The sequence below is a fragment of the Oryzias latipes genome, chromosome 4, assembly GCF_002234675.1.
Source record: "Oryzias latipes chromosome 4, ASM223467v1".
NCBI lineage: Eukaryota > Metazoa > Chordata > Actinopteri > Beloniformes > Adrianichthyidae > Oryzias > Oryzias latipes.
In genome coordinates, this window is record NC_019862.2 from 1,836,187 (window position 1) to 1,858,382 (window position 22,196).

Genomic DNA, 22,196 nt, shown 5'->3' on the forward strand with positions numbered 1-22,196 from the left:
TATGAAGTCGAATCAACTATTTTTTATTCATTTGGCACCTTAACATGACTGTCAAACAAGGAGCCTGAAAACTCTAAACATCAAATCGGCAATAAAAGATTAAAATTATGAAGAAAGTAAAATATAAAAAAATATTTAACATGGTAATTAAAAGTTTACAGATAAAAAGCATTAGAAAAATACATTAGCAGAGCCGAGTCTTGTGCTGTGTTAAAAGCTTAGCTGAAAAATCAGTTTCATGACGTTTTTCAAAAGTGGTCGTGGTGATGCCAGCTGCAAACTCTGCAGGGAGGAACATCTACGCGCCGAAAAGTCTGGAAAGTGGACCGAAACTCCATTGGGTAAATAATTATAAAAGTATTAATAAATGGATATGAAACAATGACTTTATTAACAAACACATGGTGTGTGTCAGCTTTTTTCCGACACTTCCTAAATGCAACATGGGCGTGTCGAAAGTGATGAGTGCGTCCCGATTTGAATGAACGGACCAATTAGCTTGCTCGCCTGAATGACGCTGTTTTTGTCACGGCGCTCTTGTCCAATTGGAGAGCTCGCCGTTGTGTGCTTTGCTTTTTGAATTGAGCTTCACAGAAGCCCCGGATCCACGAAGCTGTCAACAAACCGAGACGCTTGTTTGGACTACCTTCACTTATGGAGGACGTAATGCTTTGATACGGTATTTGAACTTTGTGCCATTTGTTTTTATTTACTGGTTTATTGTGACTCTTTTCGCGCAGACCACAGATAGACGTTTACGAATTAACAGCTGACTCATTAGCTTTGTCGCCAAAGTTAGCTAATTAGCTAATCGAAGTTAATTTACTTTAGCAGCCAGTTGCATCTATCAAGCCCTTTCCTTTGGTTGACACCCGTTAGTATCAGAAATTCGGACAACAAAACATCGTAAGTTAAGTTCCACTTTTTATCCCCGCATCATCATGATCATGTCAAGGCAAGCGCCCCCTGAAAGGGCCAGTGGCTGTCGCTAACGATTAGCCTGTCATCTACAGCAACTGTTTGTGTGCGTTTGTCTGCGTTTCCATTTTTAGGTTAAAGTTGAGTCCATTGACAGCCTGTAAACAGAGACGGAGTTCGTGTCTAACCAACAGTTGTCATCGTGACTCCATCCATGTTTCTCCTGCTAGCTTGAAGAGTTTGCTGGTGTTGTGCTCGCGCCATGGCGGACAGCAGCATGCTGTCTCTGGGGGCAGCTCGGAGTCTGTTGGTGGACTCCTCGGTGTGTGACTCCAGGATTGCTGAAGTCACCAGTGACCACACTTTTCTGGCAGCAGCATGTGAAGATGAAGAAGGTGAGAAGTTGTAGTTTCTCCTCCTTTTTGGAGTTTGTCTTCCAACTTCTTGAAACGAACATCAACCGAAGTTCATCAAGAGAAAAGATGAAGAAAGAGCGGACAGAATGTAAATATTCACAGACATTACAGCATGAACAGTGGGGCAAACATAAGTAACAGAGTAAACAAGTATGTCGACTTTAGCCATGACTAGTTTTTGCGTTAGACACTGTCAGGATGTGTGCGGTTTAGTCTGGAAGATCTGCATCATCAGTGGGAAACCCCCTCTGCCTTCTTTGCTGGCCCTCAGGTGGGATGTCTCAGTGATCTTCCCCACTGCAGATCAGACTGTCTGCTGGACGAATACAGAGCCACTGATGAAGCTACATTCATGGAACATCATCAGCTCTCTCTCTCTCTGGTTTTTTGGGGGAAAACTCCAGCATAGGCTACTAAATAATGATGTTATTTTCCTGCAGTCATTAGTGATGTGGTGGGAAGAAGGGGTTAGGATTATTTCGTCCCACCTGCCCTCACATGTCAGAGTTTCAGGGCCAAATCAATGTATTTTTCTGTCAGATTATTAGAAAGTAGAGTTGGTATATGAAAAGCCTAAATCCTGACGTAAATGTTCCATATATTGTCAATAAAAGTAACTACATTGTAGCTTTAGGACAAAACACTTTTGCAACATTAATTGTTTGCTTTGGTCTATATTTAATTTCCAATTTATCATTGGATGAAAAAATGCCAGTTATTCTTTATATGGAACTTTTCTTCCTTCAGTTTGTGGTTTCAGCATCGTAGGACATTTTGCTGCTAAGTCGTGTTACAGAGTCAATCACTGAGAAAATCTATTTGTTATTTAACATTTTTGTGGGGCCTTTTTTAAGTGAGAACCCTGAATGTGTGTTGAGACTGCATATCCTCATTTGACATGCAGCCATAGTCTGCTAGAACCTGCCGCATCAATCTGTTTCTTTTAGTGGGTTCATTTGGACAGCTCCTATGGCCACTGCCATGTTAACACTCTGCTTTTTCATTTTACTTAGAAATGCTGCCAAAGGTGGAGACGCGGGTTGTCCTGGTGGGAGAAGCTGGGAGAAATCAAGTTCTTGTTAAAACACTGCAGGTACCTCATGAATATAACCCCTAAAGATACACCAATCATAGTTGGTCAAATGGTGTGTTCAACGTCCCACTGCGATCATCTTTTGATTCGTCGTTAAAGTGTTCCCAGAGGTCTTTCAATTATGATTACAAACAATAACCTAGTTTCTGCAGTGCAGCAGGAGTATGCGGTAAGGAGTCTGTCAGTAAGAAACCAATTCACAATACTTCGTGTGAGCGCGCCCACCCCGCCTGTCCCAATAATGAACTGGCCGCTGAAGCGGGGATCTCCGCCACCGGTTCCTTGTCGCTGCACGCCGCCGTCGGCTGGCGGGCAGACGGGACAGGGGTGGCAGCAGGAAAGCGGGGATCCCTCCGCCACCTGCTGGGGGTTTTCTTATTTTGCTTCATCATTCTCTTATTACTATCTCTCTTTTATTTTTTTGACTTTTTTTTTACACCTAATCAGAGGAGTAAATTTATCATAGTTTTTATGATTTGTAACAAAGTGAGGATTTATATTGAATACTTTGAGTGTTGCATTTACCTGCTTGCAAATAAGGCACATGACTTTATTCAGCCCATGTGGTATGACAAAGTTAGTCCACTTGGCTTGAAAGTGTCTTTTCTTCACGCAAACACGTTTTTCCACAAAGGAACCTGCTCTGGCTCTTTTATTGAGGGCCACAAAGAAATCTTCCCGCATGCCGCCATTGGCCCCCGGGCCGCAATTTGAGAACCCCTGATTTAAACAAGAGAGAAAGGAATAAAAGTTCAGCCTGTTCACTGTTTGTGACGTTACAGTGAAACTTATAAACATGGATAAAATGTTGGTCTTTTTTGTCTGAAATTAATCAATTTATCAAATTTATATATTTGTAAAAATTTACAGTTTCTCTGGCAGAAACATAAAAGTAAATAACCATTTAGAATGAATCTCCTTTTATTTGGTTTTTGTGAAGTTTACATAAAATTTTACTTTAATCAACTGGAGGGAAAACAACATATTGTCACAACTTTTAGGAAAAACAGCCGCAACTTCAAATATTTCTGCCTCAATTATTCCAAATCATGCAGGTGAGATTGTGGAGAGACTGTAGATCAATAGATCAATACAGACTATAGAGTTTCTCTTTTTTTGTGGTTGCTGGTGTGCCACAGGATTTCTGTCTAGGAAAAAAATGACCTTTGCTCAAAAAAGCTTTAAAAACCAACAACTGGTTTACTTAATCAGCTGCTGTCATCAGCTGTTTTTTTTATTCAACAGAGCTATGGAATCAAAGTATTTCCCTTCCAGGGCATCAATAACATTCCAAACAGTTTGAGTTTAAGAAACAAGACTCAACCCGCATGCTGACTCAGTTGAATCGATGCACTTACTCGATGTAAATGCCCCCGTGACCTATTTCTGACGCTGGCAAGGGAAATTTCAAGTTCAAGACAAGCAAGAGTCGTATTCAGAACGAAGACATGTCGAACGCAAAACTAAATGTATTCATTATTTCAAAAATTGTGTACAAAGTATTAATTTGTGCGCAGTTTTGTTTCTGTGCTTACGTTTCTTATTGACAGTTGTCTTACCCCAGTAGAAATCAACCTCCAAATTATGGGACAGACTGTTGGCATAAAGCAGCCCCAGCACCCTTCTCCTCTCCGCTGCTGAGAGCTCTCTGTTTACACTCTTTTCAACTAATTTACAGCCCTTCACTCCCCCAACCAAACATTAGTGGTGCAAAATGATGAGCTAAATTGGAGCTATGCAGCCGTCTGACCAGTTCTGATCCAGATTCCGGCTCAGACCAGGAAAACAAAGACGTTCATGGATCTGCTGGTCTCACGCTGGATCCATCAGAATGGAGCAGAGCAGAAATATTCAGAAGCGTTTTCATTATATATACATGTCCTTCGTCAGACCCCCCCCCCCCCCCCCCCCCCACATACGATTTTCATTGGAGTGGGTCTTCAATTAGATGAAGTTGATAAATGCTGCTGCTGACTCATTTGCTTTCATCTTGCTACGTTGTGACCACATGTGTGAACTTTTCCATGTCATCCTGTTGAAGTCGGATGAATTTTGACAACTTTGGCCACACAAGGACCAAAATATGACATGATTTGTCCTTTATGTCTCTGAGTTTTCAGTTGAACAGTAAGGGCTGTAGGTTAATTTCTAAACTTAAAGAAACCATTGTTGGTCACCTGAGGCACAGAGGGACGGGTCAGCCTGCAACCTCTTCAAGTACACCCTGCTTAACCAAAAGCCCCAAACCTCATCAACAGGTAGCAGAAGCCCATCTTTTCTTTGGTAATCTTTGGTAATCCTCTTTCCAGATCCCCACTATAGACCTTAAATCTAAAACATTTATATCAAAACACCAAGTTCTTTGGTTCTGCAGCTAAGACCATCTAGAGTGTTGCTTCTGTTTGAAGTCACTGGCTTTGGATTTTGCAAGGCCACAGAGCAGGCGCAATCTTCTTCCCACCAGCTACAGGCACACTCCTGGTGTGGATGCGCATGTGTGCGTTGTGGTTTACCCCCCCCTCGCCTCCTCTAGCCCTTTTTAAATCTGTTTTTATATCATGTGTTCATTAAATGCTTGTCTTTGGTTTTTTAGGCCATCAGAATGATGGAGGTACCTGTGGTAAAGATAAGAGAAGGTGATGCGAGTGCCAAGGAGAAAATGATGATAAAATCTATAGTCAGCATGGTCAGTACAGAGTCTGTTTCTCTGTTTGACTGTTTTACATGGATGGGATCTTTGGGAAAGCACCACTTCTGGCCCTGATTCTCACTGACTTCTTCATCAATCACCCTCTAAGACTTGACTCACAGCTGAACGGGTTTCTGGGTGATATTTGTTTCTGGAATGTTGGTGCATGCTTGTAGGCCAAACATGAACAAAGTCCTTCACAAGCTTCTCTTGTTGAGTTGACTTTTGGAAATAGCAAGTTTGAGCTTGTTATCTATTTATTTGAGTGAAAGAATACCATTCTGGCTTTTCACTGCATTATCTAAACTGATTTGACTTTTGTGAAATGTATTTAATGTTTTGAGATCTTTCTTTATTCATGAGTCTGCGGTGGGGTTGGATTTTTCTGAACCTGTCAGTGCTGCAGTCATTTTAGTAGAAAATTCAAGGAAGCTACATGTTTAAAATTGTTTACATCAAATTCTGCTTTTACACCCTTTAACCTAACAAAACTGCAGACGGAACCTGGCAGGTACAGAGATATCCTCTGTTGTTATGCTGGTCTGTCTTGTTGCTGTCTGGACGTTCAATTCTCTCTTCAGTACCAGGGAAGGCTTTTAACAAGACAAGATGATTGTCATAATACAGTAAGACTCATCTTCAACCACTCATTGGTTTGCTTTCGTTGTGATTCTTCTTTTTCAGGACATAAACACTCCGTTCTTGGTGACGGATAATGTTCAGGAGTTTGCAGAAGGCGACGGTGCAGAGTTTGAGACGGTGTTTGTCCTTACAGACTTTGACACCTCAGACTACAGCTTTCTTCACAGGCGGGACAACCGAATTGTAGGGCCTCCTGTTGTCTTTCACTGTGCTGCGAAAGAAGAAGTAAGCCTTTAATACTTTCACTTTAACTAATCTTATCTTGGCTGTTTATTGCCTTAGGGCAGGGGTCTGCAACCTGAGGATCCAGAGCCACATGTGTCTCTTAACACTTTGTTTTGGCTCTCTGGCTAAAGAAAGAATAAGATGGTGATAATTCTAAGAAAAAAAGGGCTACTTATTCTGCATGATTGAATTTGAAGTAGTCATTTATATGAAATTATGGCTAAGGTCCTTCTATAACAGAAAGATAAACTGTGGAAGTTTTGTACACCACTGCTAAGATTTCCACTCAATCAAAAGCCTTTGTGCAAACAATCATTGAATGCACAGATTGAACAAAACGTTTGTAACATGATTTTACTTCTGTAAGCCGAGTTATACTTCTAAATAATGTTTAGCTGGAAGTCTGAACATGCGTATTTGTACACGTTTTGTGAAGGGGCCTTTACCAGGGGTCGGCAGCCTGGGGTACGCTGAGGGAAAGGGGTGTGTCAACAATTGGTTCTTCAGCGTTAGAAATAAGGGGGGGAAAATCTGGCAAGTAATATTTGGTTGTCCTCCCCAATTCTTGGTTGTCCTTCGATACCAATATTCAACAGCAACGAAACCTACTCAGATGTCAGTACTTACATCTATATTTCTTCTATACATATAATATCAACTGCCTCTTATGATGGACATTTAAAAAAAACTCTTTAAATTTTAAAAACAAACATTTTACTAAATATTGAAGCATCTGGTTACACAAAGTATTGCCATGTAAATCAAATACTGCTACGGTCAAATGAAAATACTTTATCTTACCCTATAATGTATCAGAAAATTGATTACATTAACCAACACTGTAACTGAATGGCATTCTGAATACAGATCAAATGTAAGGTTCAGGACTTGGTTCGGACTAAATTAACCAGACTGTGAATTTTCCTGTTTGACTACACCCCTGGAAAAAATATATAAATGTTCTTTATGCATTTATGTTTTTATTAATGACAAAAAAACACCAGTATACATACTGGTGGCATAAAGTAACCACATAAATGCAAAGCTATGTAGTTGATTATTTTTTTTAATGGCTTTAAAACTCCTACTGGGTTTTTGTCAGTAAGAAATTGCTCCAAATGGCTCTCTTGGTGTTGAAGGTTTCAGACCCCTGCCTTAGGACAAAAACATGGTGATTAAAAAGCGTATTTCTGCAGTGAAGTTCAGCTTCTCATTGCTCTTTTCTGTCTCCCGGCAGCCAATGCTCTTCTCATGCCGTCCTCTTTACTGCACTGCTATGCTCAACCTGTCGCTGTGTTTAACAGGCTTCAGGAACAAAGAGGAGATGGTGGGTTCATTCAGCATTCTCATTTTTATACAAATATTCAGGTTTAGATGTAACATCAGCCACACATCCATCATATGGATCCAAACCAAGAATGTAGAAGTCATTAATCTAAGACATGGTCGTTGATGTTGAGTGTGATGCTGAGTTTTTGCTGTCTATTCTGGATGTAGAAGAACTTGGTGAATCTGGTCCATCACATGGGTGGAACAATCCGGAAAGACTTCAGCACCAAGGTTACTCATCTTGTTGCATACTCCACCCATGGAGAGAAGTACAGGGTTTGTACATCACAATTCATTCTTGTCTCTTCTAAGAACATGCAATGTCAATTCTGGTGAAGGTCCAGTTGCTATGACTTAACTTCAAGACAATATCCAAGCCCTTAATATTAGGTTTTTTTTCAGTTTATATCAATATTATCTAAGAGCAGTATTTAATTAAATCACAAACAAGTGAATTGAAATTGAATCAATTCTGGATTCATTCTGTTTTTTATTTCTTATACTGAAAGTTATTTTGTGTAAATTTGACTATGCTGACTGTTCCTTTTTAAAAACGAATATATCTCAATATATCATTAAAAAAAGCACCATAAATTTGCACTATAAATAAAAACATTGTATGACGATAAAGGCATGTTAATATTCAGGTAGTTGTCTAATATCAGACAATTTAACAAAAAAAAGAGAAAATTTGTTCTGGTAAAGTCTTTAGATGTATCTCGATATGTATTGTATCGCTAGATTCTTGCCAATACTCACGCCTAGTTTTAATGAGGTTTTCTCTCATCTCAGCTGGCGGTGTGCATGGGTACTCCCATCCTCACTCCACTGTGGATTCAAAAATCATGGGAAAGAAGAGATGATGTGTAAGTTTGAAATCTGTGTTTTTACACCCATGTTACTTTTAAAAGTTTTGATATAAATTGTATGTATTTCTGCAATACACGGATGGGATGCTCAAGCACAGTGGTCCCCAACCCCTGGGCCATGGTCCAGCACTGATTCATGGGTCACTTGGAACCGGGCCATGGTCAAGCTTCTTTTCACAACCCACAAACCACATATGGACTGGTTAAGTTTAGGTCTGCCAAGTCTTTCTGGTGTGCTTCGCCGCCAGCCAGTCAAAGTCAAAGTAACTTTATCGTCAAAATCTGCAATGTTGACACATAAATAGAAATTGAAATTCCGTTTCTCTTCAGCTTCAGTTTTAAACGGGGAGACAACTTCAAAGTGTACTATAAAACAAACAATAAATAGTTGAGGCAATAAATAGTAGAAAAAATAACAATGTAAAAGTGAGAGGAGAAAATAAAGTGAATATAGTTCCTTGTTTAACTTAAATATTTTACGGCACTGGAGGACTGGCGGAAGGTGCAGTTAGTGCTGATGAGGTAGGTGACGTGTGTATTTCAGGGATCAGCAGAGCAGGAGGGCAACGGGGCAAAAAGAGGGGAGTGGGGGCAGGGCTGGGAGAGAGTTCAGCTTCCTGAGAGCCTGGAGGAGAAAACTGTCTCTCAGTCTGCTGGTCCTGGCCTTAAGACTGCGTAGTCTCCTCCCAGATGGCAGCAGACTGAAGGAGCTGTGGGATGGATGGGTGGGGTCATCTGCAATGCAGAGGGCTTTCCGGGTGAGGCGGGTGTTGTAGATGTCCTGGAGGGAGGGGAGGGGGTCACCGATGATCCTCTCTGCTGCCCTCACGATGCGTTAGAGGGAATTCCGGCGGGACGCGTTGCAGGCGCCATACCACACCGTGATGCAGCTGGTGAGGATGCTCTCCACGGCGCCTCTGTAGAAGGTGTGCATGATGGGGGGAGGGGCTTTTGCTTTCTTTAGTTTTCGGAGGAAGGGGAGACGCTGCTGTGATTATCCATCCAGCGATGTGATGTTCTCAGACCAGGAGAGGTTGTCTGTGATGTGCACACACAGGAACTTGGTGCTGCTCACTCTTTGTGTTGTTGATGGTCAGAGGAGCAGGCTGAGTGTGGCCTCTCCTGAAATCCACAACCATCTCCTTTGTCTTCTCCACGTTCAGGAGGAGATTATGGTCTCTGCACCAACCGTCAGCAAACTTGACGTAGACGTTGGAGCTGTGTGTCGGTGCACAGTCGTGGGTCAGAAGGGTAAATAGGAGGGGGCTCAGCACAAATCCCTGGGGAGCCCCCGTGTTTTTCATGATGGTGCTGGATGTGTTGCTGCCGACTCGCACAGCTTGTGGTCTCCCCGTCAGGAAGTCCAGCAGCCAGTTACACAGAGGAGCATTGGGGGGGGGGGGGTGTTGAATGCTGAACTGAAGTCAATGAACAGCATCCTGACATATGAGTCCTTATTCTCCAGGTGAGTGAGTGCAGAGGGGAGAGCAGTTGAGATTGCGTCCTCTGTTGAACAGTTGGACCGATAGGCAAACTGAAATGGGTCCAGGGAGGGGGGCAGGACATACTTTATGTGCCGCATGACTAGCGGTTCGAAGCACTTCATGATGATGGGAGTCAGAGCAACCGGACAGGAGTCATTAAAGCAGGAGGGAGAGGGCTTTTTAGGGACGGGTATGATGGTGGTCGCTTTGAAACATGTGGGGCTGACAGCCTGACTCAGAGAGATGTTGAAAATGCCTGCGAAGACGTCGGCCAGCTCCCCCGCACAGTCTCTCAGCACCCGACCAGGGATGTTGTCTGGTTCTGGGGCTTTTCGGGCATTGATCCTATTGAGGGATCTGATCACGCTGTCTGAAGACAGCGACAACACCTGGGGCCTCATTTATAAACGTTGCGTACGCACAAAAGAAGGCGTACGCCACTCTCCACGCAATACTTGAGATTTATAAAAAGCAAACTTGAGGGGAAAATGTGCGGTCCTTCACGCAAGCTCTGACCCAGGCGTACGCACAAAAACGGGTGAAATGAGAAACGGCGACGCCGTCGGCAGATGCAAGAAACACGTGAAAATGACAATACTGCCTCTCAGAAATAACATGAAGACTTCACAAAGCAAGTCTTACAATTAACAGCTACACCAACACCCGTTTGATCGATCAGCAGTGAAACAAACAAAAACAATCAAACGAAAATTACAACAGAAATTCAAATGAACACATATTTGCAAAAAGAAAAATGAAATATATTCTGCAATATTGCCGTGGTGTGCTATTCATCCTCATAAATAATATAGTTAACAGAACGAAATAATGTACAAAACTGATATTCTCGTTAATGTGTCCGTCTGGCGGAGCAGATATATGTGCGGGCGTGCGGACGGACGGACAGACATATTAATTGTCCACTGGGGAAAGTTGTTTTCATATTAAAACATTTCTTCATAAGCTACAGAATTATGGTATTCATGCATATGCCTTTAGTTTGTTTTATTTTTGATAAAACAATGTATTGTGTATGTCTCACCATTCAGAAAGCAACAAGAAATTACATTTGCTGATCAGTTTCCCATTTCCACGTGGATTATTACCGACATCTGTAGCTTGTCAGATGTAACTAAATGGAGGGAAATAAAATGCCCCATCACAATGCGTAATGACGCACAATGGCTGATCTTGCGCTCTTAGAAGATGTAGCAAATGGAAGAATTCGGAGTGAACGCATCTTTAGACAGCAAGAAAACTTGCTGGCAAACGAGGACGAGTGGCTTATGAGCCGGTTCCGACTTCCTCAAGCCATCCTGTTGGACCTCTGCGGGCTTTTGGGCTCGACGTTACAGAGGAGCACTCGGAGGAACTACGCTGGTCACCCGGTGCATCTGGCCATCTGGCGCACCGGTGCCCCCCCCCCCCCCCCCGATGGAGCGCTAGAAGTTTTTTCGCCTCGACTTTGATGTCCGACCATTTCTTTTTTAATTTAACCACGGTCCGAGGTTGTGAGGCTACAGCATTTCCGGCGTCTGCCACCGTCTGCCGCTCACGTGCCTTTTTGGCATTAGTAATGCCCACACTGTGCCCTCCAAACAACATTTTTCTCCTCTTTTCCACCTCACCAACGATAAATTCTACTTCACATTGAGTGAAGTTACGTTTTTTTCATTTCCCCTCGGTGTGTGCCATGATTTCGCAAGCCATGAATATTCATTTGTGGGCGTTTCACGGACTATTTATGGGCAACTATGGGCGTCTCATGTAGCCGCAAAAGCTGCGCTGCATTTAGAATTGGTTGTGATTTATTAAGGGAAAGATGCGTAGGATGTGCGTGCGTACGGTTTTATAAATCTGAATATTTCTGTGCGTACGCACGTCCTATGTTTCATCCGTACGCCACTTCTGACGCAAATCCTACGCAAAGTTTTATAAATGAGGCCCCTGGTCTCCAGGAGAGGGTGGAGTTTTCTGGGCCGTTGTGCTGTTCACTGCCTCAAAGGAGTTCAGGTCATTCAGCAGAGAGATGGAGCTGTCACATGTCTGTGGTGGAGGTTTGTAGTCTGTGATGTCTGAAGTCCACGCCACAGGCTCTGAGTGTCTCTGCTGTCGCTGAAGTGATTAGCGATCCTCCTGGAGTATTGAGCGTATTGAGTCCAACTTGCCACCAGGTAGTGATCGGTGGACAGCTCTGCCTCTCTTTATCCCAGTGTACAAGACACAAGGCCGAACGTCGCCTAACACAACCTCAAAGTCGATCGTCGTCCTGCTTTCTAGGGTGTCCTGCTGCCACGTGTATTGGTGGGACACCCTTGTGTTTTAACATAGAACACCTCTCTGATTCAGACAGTTTCTTCCAATCACGGCCTTCCAGGTGCCACAGTTTCCCTGATCTGTTCAAATGTGATTAATGCAGAAATTGAGACCTTTTCTTTTGGTCTCTTATGATTCATAATACATGAAGACCTTTTTCAATAACCTGAAGGGTTAACTGTTGGTGTAATATTTCATGACATTTTTCTGTTCTTCCTTCATGTCTAAAGAGATTTTCACGCAGGCCAGGAGGAGTTTCGATCGGAATTCAAAGTTCCTCCGTTCCAAGACTGTGTTCTGAGTTTTCTGGGTTTCTCTGAGGAAGAGAAGGCCAACATGGAAGAGAGGACTCTGAAGCATGGTTTGTGCCTCTCATTTAGAATGGATTTTGGTTTTTGTGATTAAGTGGGATTGAAAAGACTAACTGGCTTTATTTTGGTCTCAGTTTTCATGTTAAAGTTCACATCAAGATTCGTGTCATTACACAAATATGAAGTGTGTTTCTTTTAAAATATATATGATTGTTTTGCATCCAATATAATCTGTAATCTAGTGGAACTGAGTTAATGAATGCTCCTTTTTTTTAAAACTGTTTTAACTCCTTTTAACCAGTGTAATAAATCTTGAAATCACAGTACCAAAATACAGAAAAGGATGTAGAGATTATTTCTTTACAAACTTAAAAATAAAATATTGAAATTCAAATGCAAGCCAAGTAGGGCTGCACGATATGAGGAAAACTCGCGATATGCGATATTGGTAATTAATATTGCGATAACGATATAAATTGCGGTATATAAACAAATAGCAAAAAAAACAAAAACATCATTTCCATTTCACTGCAACAGTTTAAAAATTACACTCCAAATGACCTTTGTCGACGTAGGAGGCAAACATCAATATTGAACAAATGCATAAAGGGATTTATTTCATTTGTTCAATATTTCAAGCTGCCATGAGATTGTTTTAGCACATTTAAGGTAATCATTTATTACGATTTTCGCAGTCTTTTGCGGTATGCATATTGCACAGATTGATGTCGTGACAACGATAAATTTGTGGTATATTGTGCAGGCCTAAAGCCAAGTTTAGATTTGACTAATTATTTTTCGGATCAATCCTGTTTGAAAACAGAACATTTGTAACATGTTCAAGCTATGGTCCTCAAAATAAATGCCATTTCATGCCTTTTACTTGTGTATTTCTGCATTGGACCACTCAGCTTTCACACTGTGGTTTTAAAGTGTTTCTGAAAAATGACCCATTTGCATTCTAGGGAAAAAGCTGGCATTTCTTTAGACCTTTTTAGTTTTCTAACTATGTCGTTCAAAATCTCTGTAAATAAAAATTATTGGTCTTTTTTTACTTTTGTATGTTGTTGGAACTGAAAGGTGGCAGATATCTGGAGGTTGGGGATGAGAGATGCACTCACCTGGTTGTGGAGGAAAACTCTGTCAGAGAATTGCTAACTTCTTCCAAGAAGCTGTATGTGGTCAAACAGGAGGTAAGCTAGTCTTACTAACACAGGGGTCGTGTTGACAAACACTTGCTTTTATTTGATCCAACAAATTAAAAAAAAAAAAAATCAGAATCTGGCAGTTTCCATTGAGCTGGAATGTCTATAGTTGTGATTTAACAAATACTTTAGCATGTTTCCTGATCTTTTTTGGTCTTCATTTCCTCCTCCTTCATGATGCAGTGGTTCTGGGGAAGCATTCAGATGGATGCTCGTGCAGGTGAATCCATGTATCTCTATGAAAAGGTAACATGCTTCCTGTCATTGTTTGATTACTAGATGCATTTCTTCAGGCCATGCATATAAAAGCCAAGATTAAAAGGAAAAAAACAAATGATGAAAAAACAAAATCCTGACCAGTTTAAAGGAAAAAGAAGAGAAAATTACGAGTAAAGTCTAAATAAAACCAGCATTTGTGAAAATGGTAATTTCTCCTAAAAATGAGAACAAGAAGTCAAGCCTTCTGAAAGTCTAATGTGTAGACCTCTTCATTTTCTAGGACAAATATTTTAGCAATTGGCATTTAATCACAAATTGGCTAAATTGTCTTTTTTTTCTCCTGGAGCCCATCTTTTCATCGCTTCTTTCTTGCTCTTTTTCTGCTCTTTGTAGAATGACAGCCCGGCCATGAAGAAAGCCGTGTCGCTCCTGTCACTCACCACGCCTAACAGTAACCGCAAGCGCCGCCGTCTAAAAGACACTCTGGCTCAGCTCAGCAAGGAGACAGAGATGTCGCCCTTTCCCCCCCCACGCAAAAGAGCCTCAGCAGAGAACTCCCTGTCCATTGGCTCCCTGCTTGACATCTCCAACACTCCGGAGACATGCAAGGGCTTGACAGGTGAGAGCAAAGGAGAGATTACAGTACAACTGGACCTGCTTGAGCCTTTTCCACTCTGTCATTTACTGTATACTTCAGCCATATCTGTTTTCTTCATAAGAATCGATAATACCTGTCGTCAACCCAGAAGGCAGAGTAGGAGAAAGTTCTGTTAAGAGGAATAGAATGAGAAGAAGGAAAACCAGAGAAAAGAGAATCAGGACAGACACGGAAGACAAAAGGAAAGTGTCTCGCCTTAGTGCAAATATCTGCCAACATCCAGAGGAGGAGCAGCAAGGAGCCGGTGAAGGTTAGGTTCTAAAATCTAAGTGGATGTGTTGGAAATAAAGGGAGGCCTCATATCCCCAGACATATAAAACTGTACTTAGTAGCTTAGAGGAGAAAAGTTGAACTGAAACTCCTTTTTATATTTGTATTCCAATTAGAGCTCCAGATTTAATTTAAACTGGAGATCTGGTTCCAAACAGTGAGGAGATTGTGAGCATGTGACGCTTGGATTAGATCAGTCTGTAGGAACAGTTGTGTCCATAAGTCTAAATTCATGGGGGAAGATTTTAGGATTTCTCTGCCATTTTTCAGAGTTTCTGAGGTATTACATTTTACCTCATTCATGGTTAGTGGTTGGGTCGAGTCATTTGTTGTGAACAAACTCTTTTAAAATCGTAGTGACAACACAAACTTTCCAAATGATCCTGTTGAAAAGGTTACATTTCCCAGTCCTGATAACATTTTTTAACGTTCCAAGTGGTGTTTTAATTATGATTACGAAGTTTTTAATCAGAATCCCACAACCTAAATGTCTTAAAGCCATATTTCATGTTTATCTGAAGCCGCTGTTTCCAAAATCTCCTCTACATGGGCGTGGCCATTCTTTCTAAATCGAATTGCAGCCTAAGAAATAAAAAATACTTTTAATTGATCATTTTTATAACCTGTCAATGGTCTAGCATTCAGTATTCTTCTTTTTTAAACCCAATCCTATCATGATTTATTTTGTACCCAGGTTTTATGTTTGTAAAGTTGAGTTTAATTGAACAGCTTTTGCAGACAGTCTCTAGTGAACTTTTGAGGAGGGTTTCTTGGTTTTGGTACATCCGCCTGTAACTGCTGTGTCGGAGGAAGCGGTAGGTGCTAGAGCAGGCAGTTTTGAGGATATTCCTTTATTAAATAGATTTTTTTTTTGTGACTTGACACAAACTTTGTAAGCAGAACCTCCTCATTCAAAACATTGTGGAGGGAAGTGTCGTTTTTATGGCCTCTTCCCACTTTTAGAGTAATGGATACAATAGAAACAATACTGACTCTATTTTCCACACATTAAAAGCCTTCATTTTCCCCCCACAAAAAAAATGACAGTATGCGCTATAAGATGGAGCGCCTTATATATGATTAATTTCAGTCATGCTTACTGATGTGGTAGCGATTTTGAGAAGTGCACGGTCTGTCAAAATCTCATTTTTTTTTATGTACCAATTGCAAACACGGTTGGGTGTCATAGGCAGAGCTGGAGGTAGCAGAGATGTTGAGGTTCTCTTTAGGTCCAGGATGGATCAGGAATGAATCCATCAGAGGAACAGATCATGATAGATGTTCTGGAGATAAATGCAGAGAAGCAGATGGAGATGTTTGAGAGGAGGAACAGGGAGGATGATGGTGAAAGGATGCTGAGGGTGGAGCTACAGGGAAGAGAGGAAGACCAAAGAGGAGCTTCATGGATGGAGGATAGTATGCAGAGAAGAGGGTTAGATGGAGGTGGATCATTTGCCCTGGCAAGTGCGAAAGGGAGCACCTGAAAGGAAAAAAACTCTTTTTTTAATAGACGCTAGGGCTGCACGATATGAGGAAAACTCGCGATATTGGTAATTAATATTGCGATAACGATATAAATTGCGGTATATAAACAAATAGCAAAAAAAACAAAAACATCATTTCCATTTCACTGGAACAGTTTAAAAATTATACTCCAAATGACCCTTGTCGACGTAGGAGGCAAACATCAAACATAAAAGGGCTCATCTGATTGATCAACAACGTAAACGGGTCCTTCTGATTGGTTAAATGCATAAAGGGATTTATTTCATTTATTCAATATTTCAAGCTGCCATGAGATTGTTTTAGCACATTTAAGGTAATCATTTATTGCGATTTTTGCCGTCTTTTGTGGTATGCATATTGTACAGCTTGATTTCGCGATAATGATAAATTTGTGGTATATTGTGCAGGCCTAATAGACGCCAACTTAGAATTTGTCATACTGATGTTTTAACAGCTGCATCTGGTTCCACTCAGTTTCTTTTGAGACGGACTGACTGTTCAGGAAAAATAGTTCACTTTGGTTCAGAGAGCATCACGCTTCTCAGAGATTGTGCCTTTGTATCCTCTGCTGTCTGCCACAGCAGATGTAGTGTTTTGATCAGCTAATACAAAATTTGAAACATGTCAAAAATGTCAAACACATCTATTGTCTTAAGTACAACATTCTGTATAGAACTGTGAACTCTTACAATGTTTATATGTTTACTTTATCAAAGGAAAATCATGTGGATACCATGTGCTGCTCTTGGTTGCTTAGTTTGGTGCTAACTTTCTGTGTCTGCGTGCAGAGAGTTCAACTCCGGTTCTTTCAAAGCAGTCGGCAAGGTGGCAGGTCTCCAGGGAACTATATCAGACAGAAAGTAACTATGTGGACATCTTGAGCACTATCCTACAGGTAGGTATCAGCGCTCGCACTGCGTTGTCCTGATGTTCCCTCATTAGTCAGGTAGACCGTCTCCTCACACCAGTGTCTGGTTGGGCACTTTCTTAAAAATCTTAGTTAATCCCAGCAGGTTAAAAAAAAAAGGGCCTCTTTGTCTTGCTTCTAAAAATAATTTTGAGCTTCTATTCTTTTCTTGACTTGACTCAAACATCAAGAAGCAAACAGGTCAATCTGTTTAATCCACTGTTGTCAGCCTGTTTTGTAACTCTTGATGGGCACTGCACATATAAACAATTGAAAGTTGAAGCTTGCAGCGTCTTAGAGTGGGTTTATCTCCCAGTCTCAAACAAAGACGCGTCCTGATAAAATAATAAATATAATCATCTTTTATTGTTGTGATTCTTATTCTACCTCTTTTCCCTTTTTAGCTTTTTAAACATCCATTGGAAAAAGAGGGGCAGGTCGGGGGTGCCATCCTTGCCCAAGAAGAAGTTAAGACCATTTTTGGAAACATCCCCGACATCTTTGAGGTCCACACTCAAATAAAGGTAGAACACTCTGGAGCAGTGAGATGCCACTTCCAGAGAAGGGCTTTAATGTTGCTTTGTTCTTTAGAACGACTTAGAGGAGCTTCTGTCTGACTGGTCAGAAAACAGGAGCGTGGGAAACATCTTTCTCAAATACGTGAGTTTAATGCTTGTATTTTCGTGTAAAACTGTGTATTATAGATCTGAATGGAAAATGATTTTTCTTTCCTTTTAGTCTAAAGAACTGGTGAAAGCCTATCCTCCTTTTGTCAACTTTTTTGAAATGAGCAAGGAGACGATTGTGCGATGTGAGAAACAAAAGCCACGTTTCCATGCATTTCTGAAGGTATGATCTTTTTTCTAACTGTCATATAGAAGTGCACTCCTGTTCATTTGGGTTTGCCGTATTTGTGTGAAAGTTCATCGGGCGGCCATGGTGCAAAGGTACAGCGGTGGACCTCTGATTGGAAAATCACAGTTTTGGTTTTTGTCCTGCCCGCCCATGTGTTGAAGTGTCCTTGGGCAACACACTTTGCTCCTGGTGGTTAGAGGTTGGCACCAGTATTGAGCGGTGTTCACACCTAACATGGTTTGCCTGGCAGGGGCGTTGAATTTCAATTTTATGTGAATGCACAGATGCGTGTCATTTGAGTGTTGTGCATGAGGTTATTTCCTAAATATTGACTATCAAAATTTTTAATTGGACTAAAGATTATAATGAAAATGATGATAATGAAACTTAAATCAAAGAGATTTTGATTAACAAAATCATTAAATGTTTTTTGTTTCTAAGCATTTATAGGGCAAGTGGTGTATGGTTAAATCTCACTCTGATCATCCTTTAATCAGTTGTCAAAGGGTTCCCAGGGGTCTTTAAATCATCATTATAGAGTTTTTAGGCACAATCCAAAAACCTGTGTTGTTTTCTAGGGCATAGTTTCTGCAGAGCTGCAGGAGTTTATTACAAATGTGGGCAGGCTAACTCTGTGCCTGCCCCCTCCCCTTCTCATCTGTTTTCAGGCTGTACTGCTAGCTTACAGTCCCAGTAACATTAGTGGTGTCTAGGGGTGTAATGATACACAAGGTAAATGGTTCGGTTCACTTCTGTACCGTTTCGGTACCTTTTTTTTTCTTTTTTTCCCGCATAAGCATTGTAACGACCCAGCCGCTTTATCACTCGTAGTGGGGAAACGAGAGCCGAGCTGCTGATTAACTAACTGCTAAGACTGTCCTTGGAAGGCACTGCATCCGGCTTCAAAAGTAACTTGTTAGCAAAGCCCATTTTTTGAATAAAAAATGCTACAAGATGATGTTAAAAACACTAAAACACCTATTTTAGTGCAGTAATTCTTTAAATAGTGCTTGTTTAAAAAAAAAAGTTTTTTTTTAAGTTTTATGATACAAACGCCACCAAGAATTTGACAAAACAAAACCTGTAAACCACTTAACAAACAAGACTATTACAAACATGGCATGTGTTCATACATGTATTGAACAATAGGCACAAAAGAACAAAAGGGAGTCAGATCTAAACTGAGCTTTTATCTTCCATTCATTTGTTAGCACATTTATCCATTGTCATATTTGGCTATATGTCCACAGCTGTTTGTGCTTTTTTAAATTTTTTTACCTTGATGCCCAAAACACGTCAGTCCCATTCACTGATTGCACACATTGATGACTGCTCCAAATCTGCAACGTCCCGATCAGAGGTCGCCTGCTCTCCACCACAGCTGCCCCACATGCTAACTTTGTAATATCCAGTATGCTACTTACAGGCATTATGTAGCATTGCATGCTGAGTGTACAAAGGTTGTTGTTTTGTCTTTGTGTTAACACGACATGCAGTCACAAAGGGATTGTTGTGCAGATTAACCAGGCCAAGCCGGAGTGTGGCAGACAGACTCTGGTGGAGCTGCTCATCAGACCAGTGCAGAGACTTCCCAGTGTAGCGCTTCTGCTTAATGGTAACAAATGGAATATTGCACAGCCTGATGTTTAGACTGAGGCTATTGTTTGTTTTCTTTTGCTTTATACGTTTATTCTTGACATGATTTACACCAGACTTGTTTTTTCAGCACCTCTCTTTCTCTCTCCATTCTAATGTCATTGTAGTTGTTTCTTCTTGTCCATCTCTGTTTTATCAGACTTGTACTTTTTCCTCTACTGCAGATATAAGGAAACATACGTCTGATGACAACCCGGACAAGATCACGTTGGAGAAAGCGATCGAGTCGCTTAAAGAAGTCATGACGTGAGTTGGCTTAACTTTCCCCTGGGAGAGTGTGGCTCGAACACAAACCAGACCCAGATGTTGCTGGGATGCACACCAATGTTGAAAAAGCCAAAGTAGTTCCAAACTTTGTAATCAGGTCAGATACTGCTTCTACTGCTGCCTGCCTTGTTACCTTTGGATCGAGTATTTTCTAAAACACCACAGATTGTGGCTAACTCATGTCAAACTCTGGGATTGTTCAGACCACAGACCTTCTTAGCTAAAACAGATGCTGCTGTGTTGATACTTGTGGTGTGAAACTGCTGGTACCCTGTTATTTAGGAAATCCCACAGGGCTTACAGAGATTACTGAAACTATTTTCAAAGTATTGAGTCAAATTTGATAAAAGTTCAAGTCCCGGCTGGGGGACCTGAACCAGAATATCAATGGGGGGCCTTTCTGTGTGGAATTTGCATGTTCTCCCCTGCATGCGTGGGTTCTCTCCAGCTTCCTCCCAAAAACATGCTTCATAGGTTCATTGGTTACTCTAAATTGTCCCTAGGTGTGATTGTGAGTGTGCATGGGTGATTTGGGGCCCTGCGACAGACTGGCAACCTGTCCAGGATGTCCCCTGCCTTTGCCCATGAGGGGCCGGGATAGGCTCCAGCAGCCCGTGACTCTGGGACCAAGCAGGTTTAGAAGAGGAATAAATGAATGACTCAATATTTATTTAGTCAGGTTAAGGTATTTCTGTGACTATTCTGAGGTTTTACAGAAACAGAGGAATACTAATACTTTATTTACAGTATTTGCACTGGTATGTATGTGTTTATTGTTGCCAGGCAAACATAGAGTACTCTACTGGGGGCAAACAAAATCATTATCACTGTTTGAAAATGATGCATATATAGGTATGATAGAATCAGTAGAATCAATAGTAGTGTGCATGTTAAGCTTAAATTACCCATCATTTATGTTTTTGTATTTAAAATTACATTTTGAGTCACTTTCCCTCATAGTGGTTTAATTTGGAGATAGCTACTCTTTATTTATCTATTTTTTTTATTCATCTCTTAGTTGCTTATTTATCTATTTACTCGTTTATTTATGCTATTTTTGCTGTTTAATGCTGCACATTGAAACAAAATGGTCAAATGTTCTGTCAGAATGACAATGTTTGACGGATGGAGGTGGTTTCCAGTTGTTTCTGCGCTTCTGACTGTTTATTCTTGACATAAACTCTACCAACAGTCACATCAACGAGGACAAAAGGAAGACCGAAGGCCAGAAACAAATCTTTGATGTTGTTTATGAAGTCGATGGCTGTCCAGTAAGTTTGAGTTTGAATATCTTTGTGGGAGTTTTTGTTGGTATGTTTTAACATGTTTTTTTTTTCTACTTAAAAGTGTAAGGACTTGTAAAATTTCAGACAAAAATACTTCCAAAAATATTGCAAGGGGTCTTCAAGAGAATTGAGCCATAATAAGAAATCAACGAGGAAAATTAAAATATTCAAAAGAAATGTCAGAAAGCAGTAGCCAGAAGTAACTCTGCAGTGTTTTAACTCTGCAGCAGTTTCATGAAGAAGGCAGAAGCAGATGAAGAAGGTTTCTGCAAAAGTTATTCATGTTAAATACAATCTCTACCAATTTGTGTGATAAAAGATGTTTGTGATGAAAACTTCCTAACAAAAGTTAATCCAAATGTCTGGACTGAAGTGGGTTTTACAGGGACTGTATAAGTATACACGTTCCTTCCACATTCGATGTCAGACCGTTCAGTCATTTCCAGTTTGGAGAGTCCATAGCGGAACAATGTTTACATGGAAATAGCTGAGTCTTTACAGTTTACTAGATCTCTCCTGGAGCTCCTTAAATTCACAATAAATGAAATCTGCCTCCAGAAGGACACCAGGTGGGCACAACCTTCAAACTGTGTGTGGTTGCAGGGTTCATGTAAACGAGCATGTCTAGACTCCAACAACCGACTGCAACTTAGCATGGAACGTGTAGACCTATATCTTTTCATAACTTGAAGCTAGAAGGCCTCAACATCTCTCTAAAAAAAAAAAAAAACACTACATAGTTATACTGTAGTTCTCTCACTTCCAGGACTGTTTTTTGTTGTTTTTTTGCCATTAGATGCTCTTAGCATTTAGCACACACTGTGCTCATGCTAATCACTAACCATTTGTGTTTTTGTATAATGGATAGCTTACCATTTGTTAAGATAAGATATGCCTTTATTGTATTGACTTTAATTGCTTACTGTCTTGAAATAAAGTCTGATGTCATCACCGGAGGTAAACTTTTTTGCCGATAGCCATCTCCTCCATCTGACGCCTGAGCCTTGCTAGTTCAGAGCAGGGATCTTCATTTTCACTCAGGCTACGTTTAGGGCAGCCAGCTCAGTAGTAGAGC

At 40.9% G+C, this 22,196-nt stretch overlaps 1 protein-coding gene across 7 annotated transcripts in view; it reads left to right on the top strand.

Annotated features, from left to right (window-relative positions):
* The first annotated feature begins 550 nt into the window (after positions 1-550).
* ect2 (epithelial cell transforming 2) overlaps positions 551-22,196 on the top strand; it is a 39,039-nt gene continuing 17,393 nt past the window's right edge. Inside the window, exons 1-21 of one of the 7 annotated variants that reach the window (XM_023953928.1) lie at positions 551-679; positions 832-906; positions 1,149-1,313; positions 2,348-2,427; positions 5,021-5,113; positions 5,801-5,983; positions 7,221-7,310; positions 7,481-7,588; positions 8,105-8,178; positions 12,212-12,342; positions 13,373-13,485; positions 13,681-13,743; positions 14,110-14,335; positions 14,436-14,624; positions 16,939-17,045; positions 17,462-17,581; positions 17,649-17,717; positions 17,796-17,906; positions 19,431-19,527; positions 19,733-19,814; positions 21,028-21,106. In XM_023953928.1, the coding sequence (XP_023809696.1) occupies positions 1,181-1,313; positions 2,348-2,427; positions 5,021-5,113; positions 5,801-5,983; positions 7,221-7,310; positions 7,481-7,588; positions 8,105-8,178; positions 12,212-12,342; positions 13,373-13,485; positions 13,681-13,743; positions 14,110-14,335; positions 14,436-14,624; positions 16,939-17,045; positions 17,462-17,581; positions 17,649-17,717; positions 17,796-17,906; positions 19,431-19,527; positions 19,733-19,814; positions 21,028-21,106 (2,148 nt within the window). In that variant the 5' untranslated portion in view covers positions 551-679; positions 832-906; positions 1,149-1,180. The remainder of the gene's footprint in view (positions 680-831; positions 907-1,148; positions 1,314-2,347; positions 2,428-5,020; positions 5,114-5,800; positions 5,984-7,220; positions 7,311-7,480; positions 7,589-8,104; positions 8,179-12,211; positions 12,343-13,372; positions 13,486-13,680; positions 13,744-14,109; positions 14,336-14,435; positions 14,625-16,938; positions 17,046-17,461; positions 17,582-17,648; positions 17,718-17,795; positions 17,907-19,430; positions 19,528-19,732; positions 19,815-21,027; positions 21,107-22,196) is intronic. The other 6 variants (XM_011494490.3, XM_020702843.2, XM_004067575.4 and 3 more) reach the window with 6 other exon arrangements.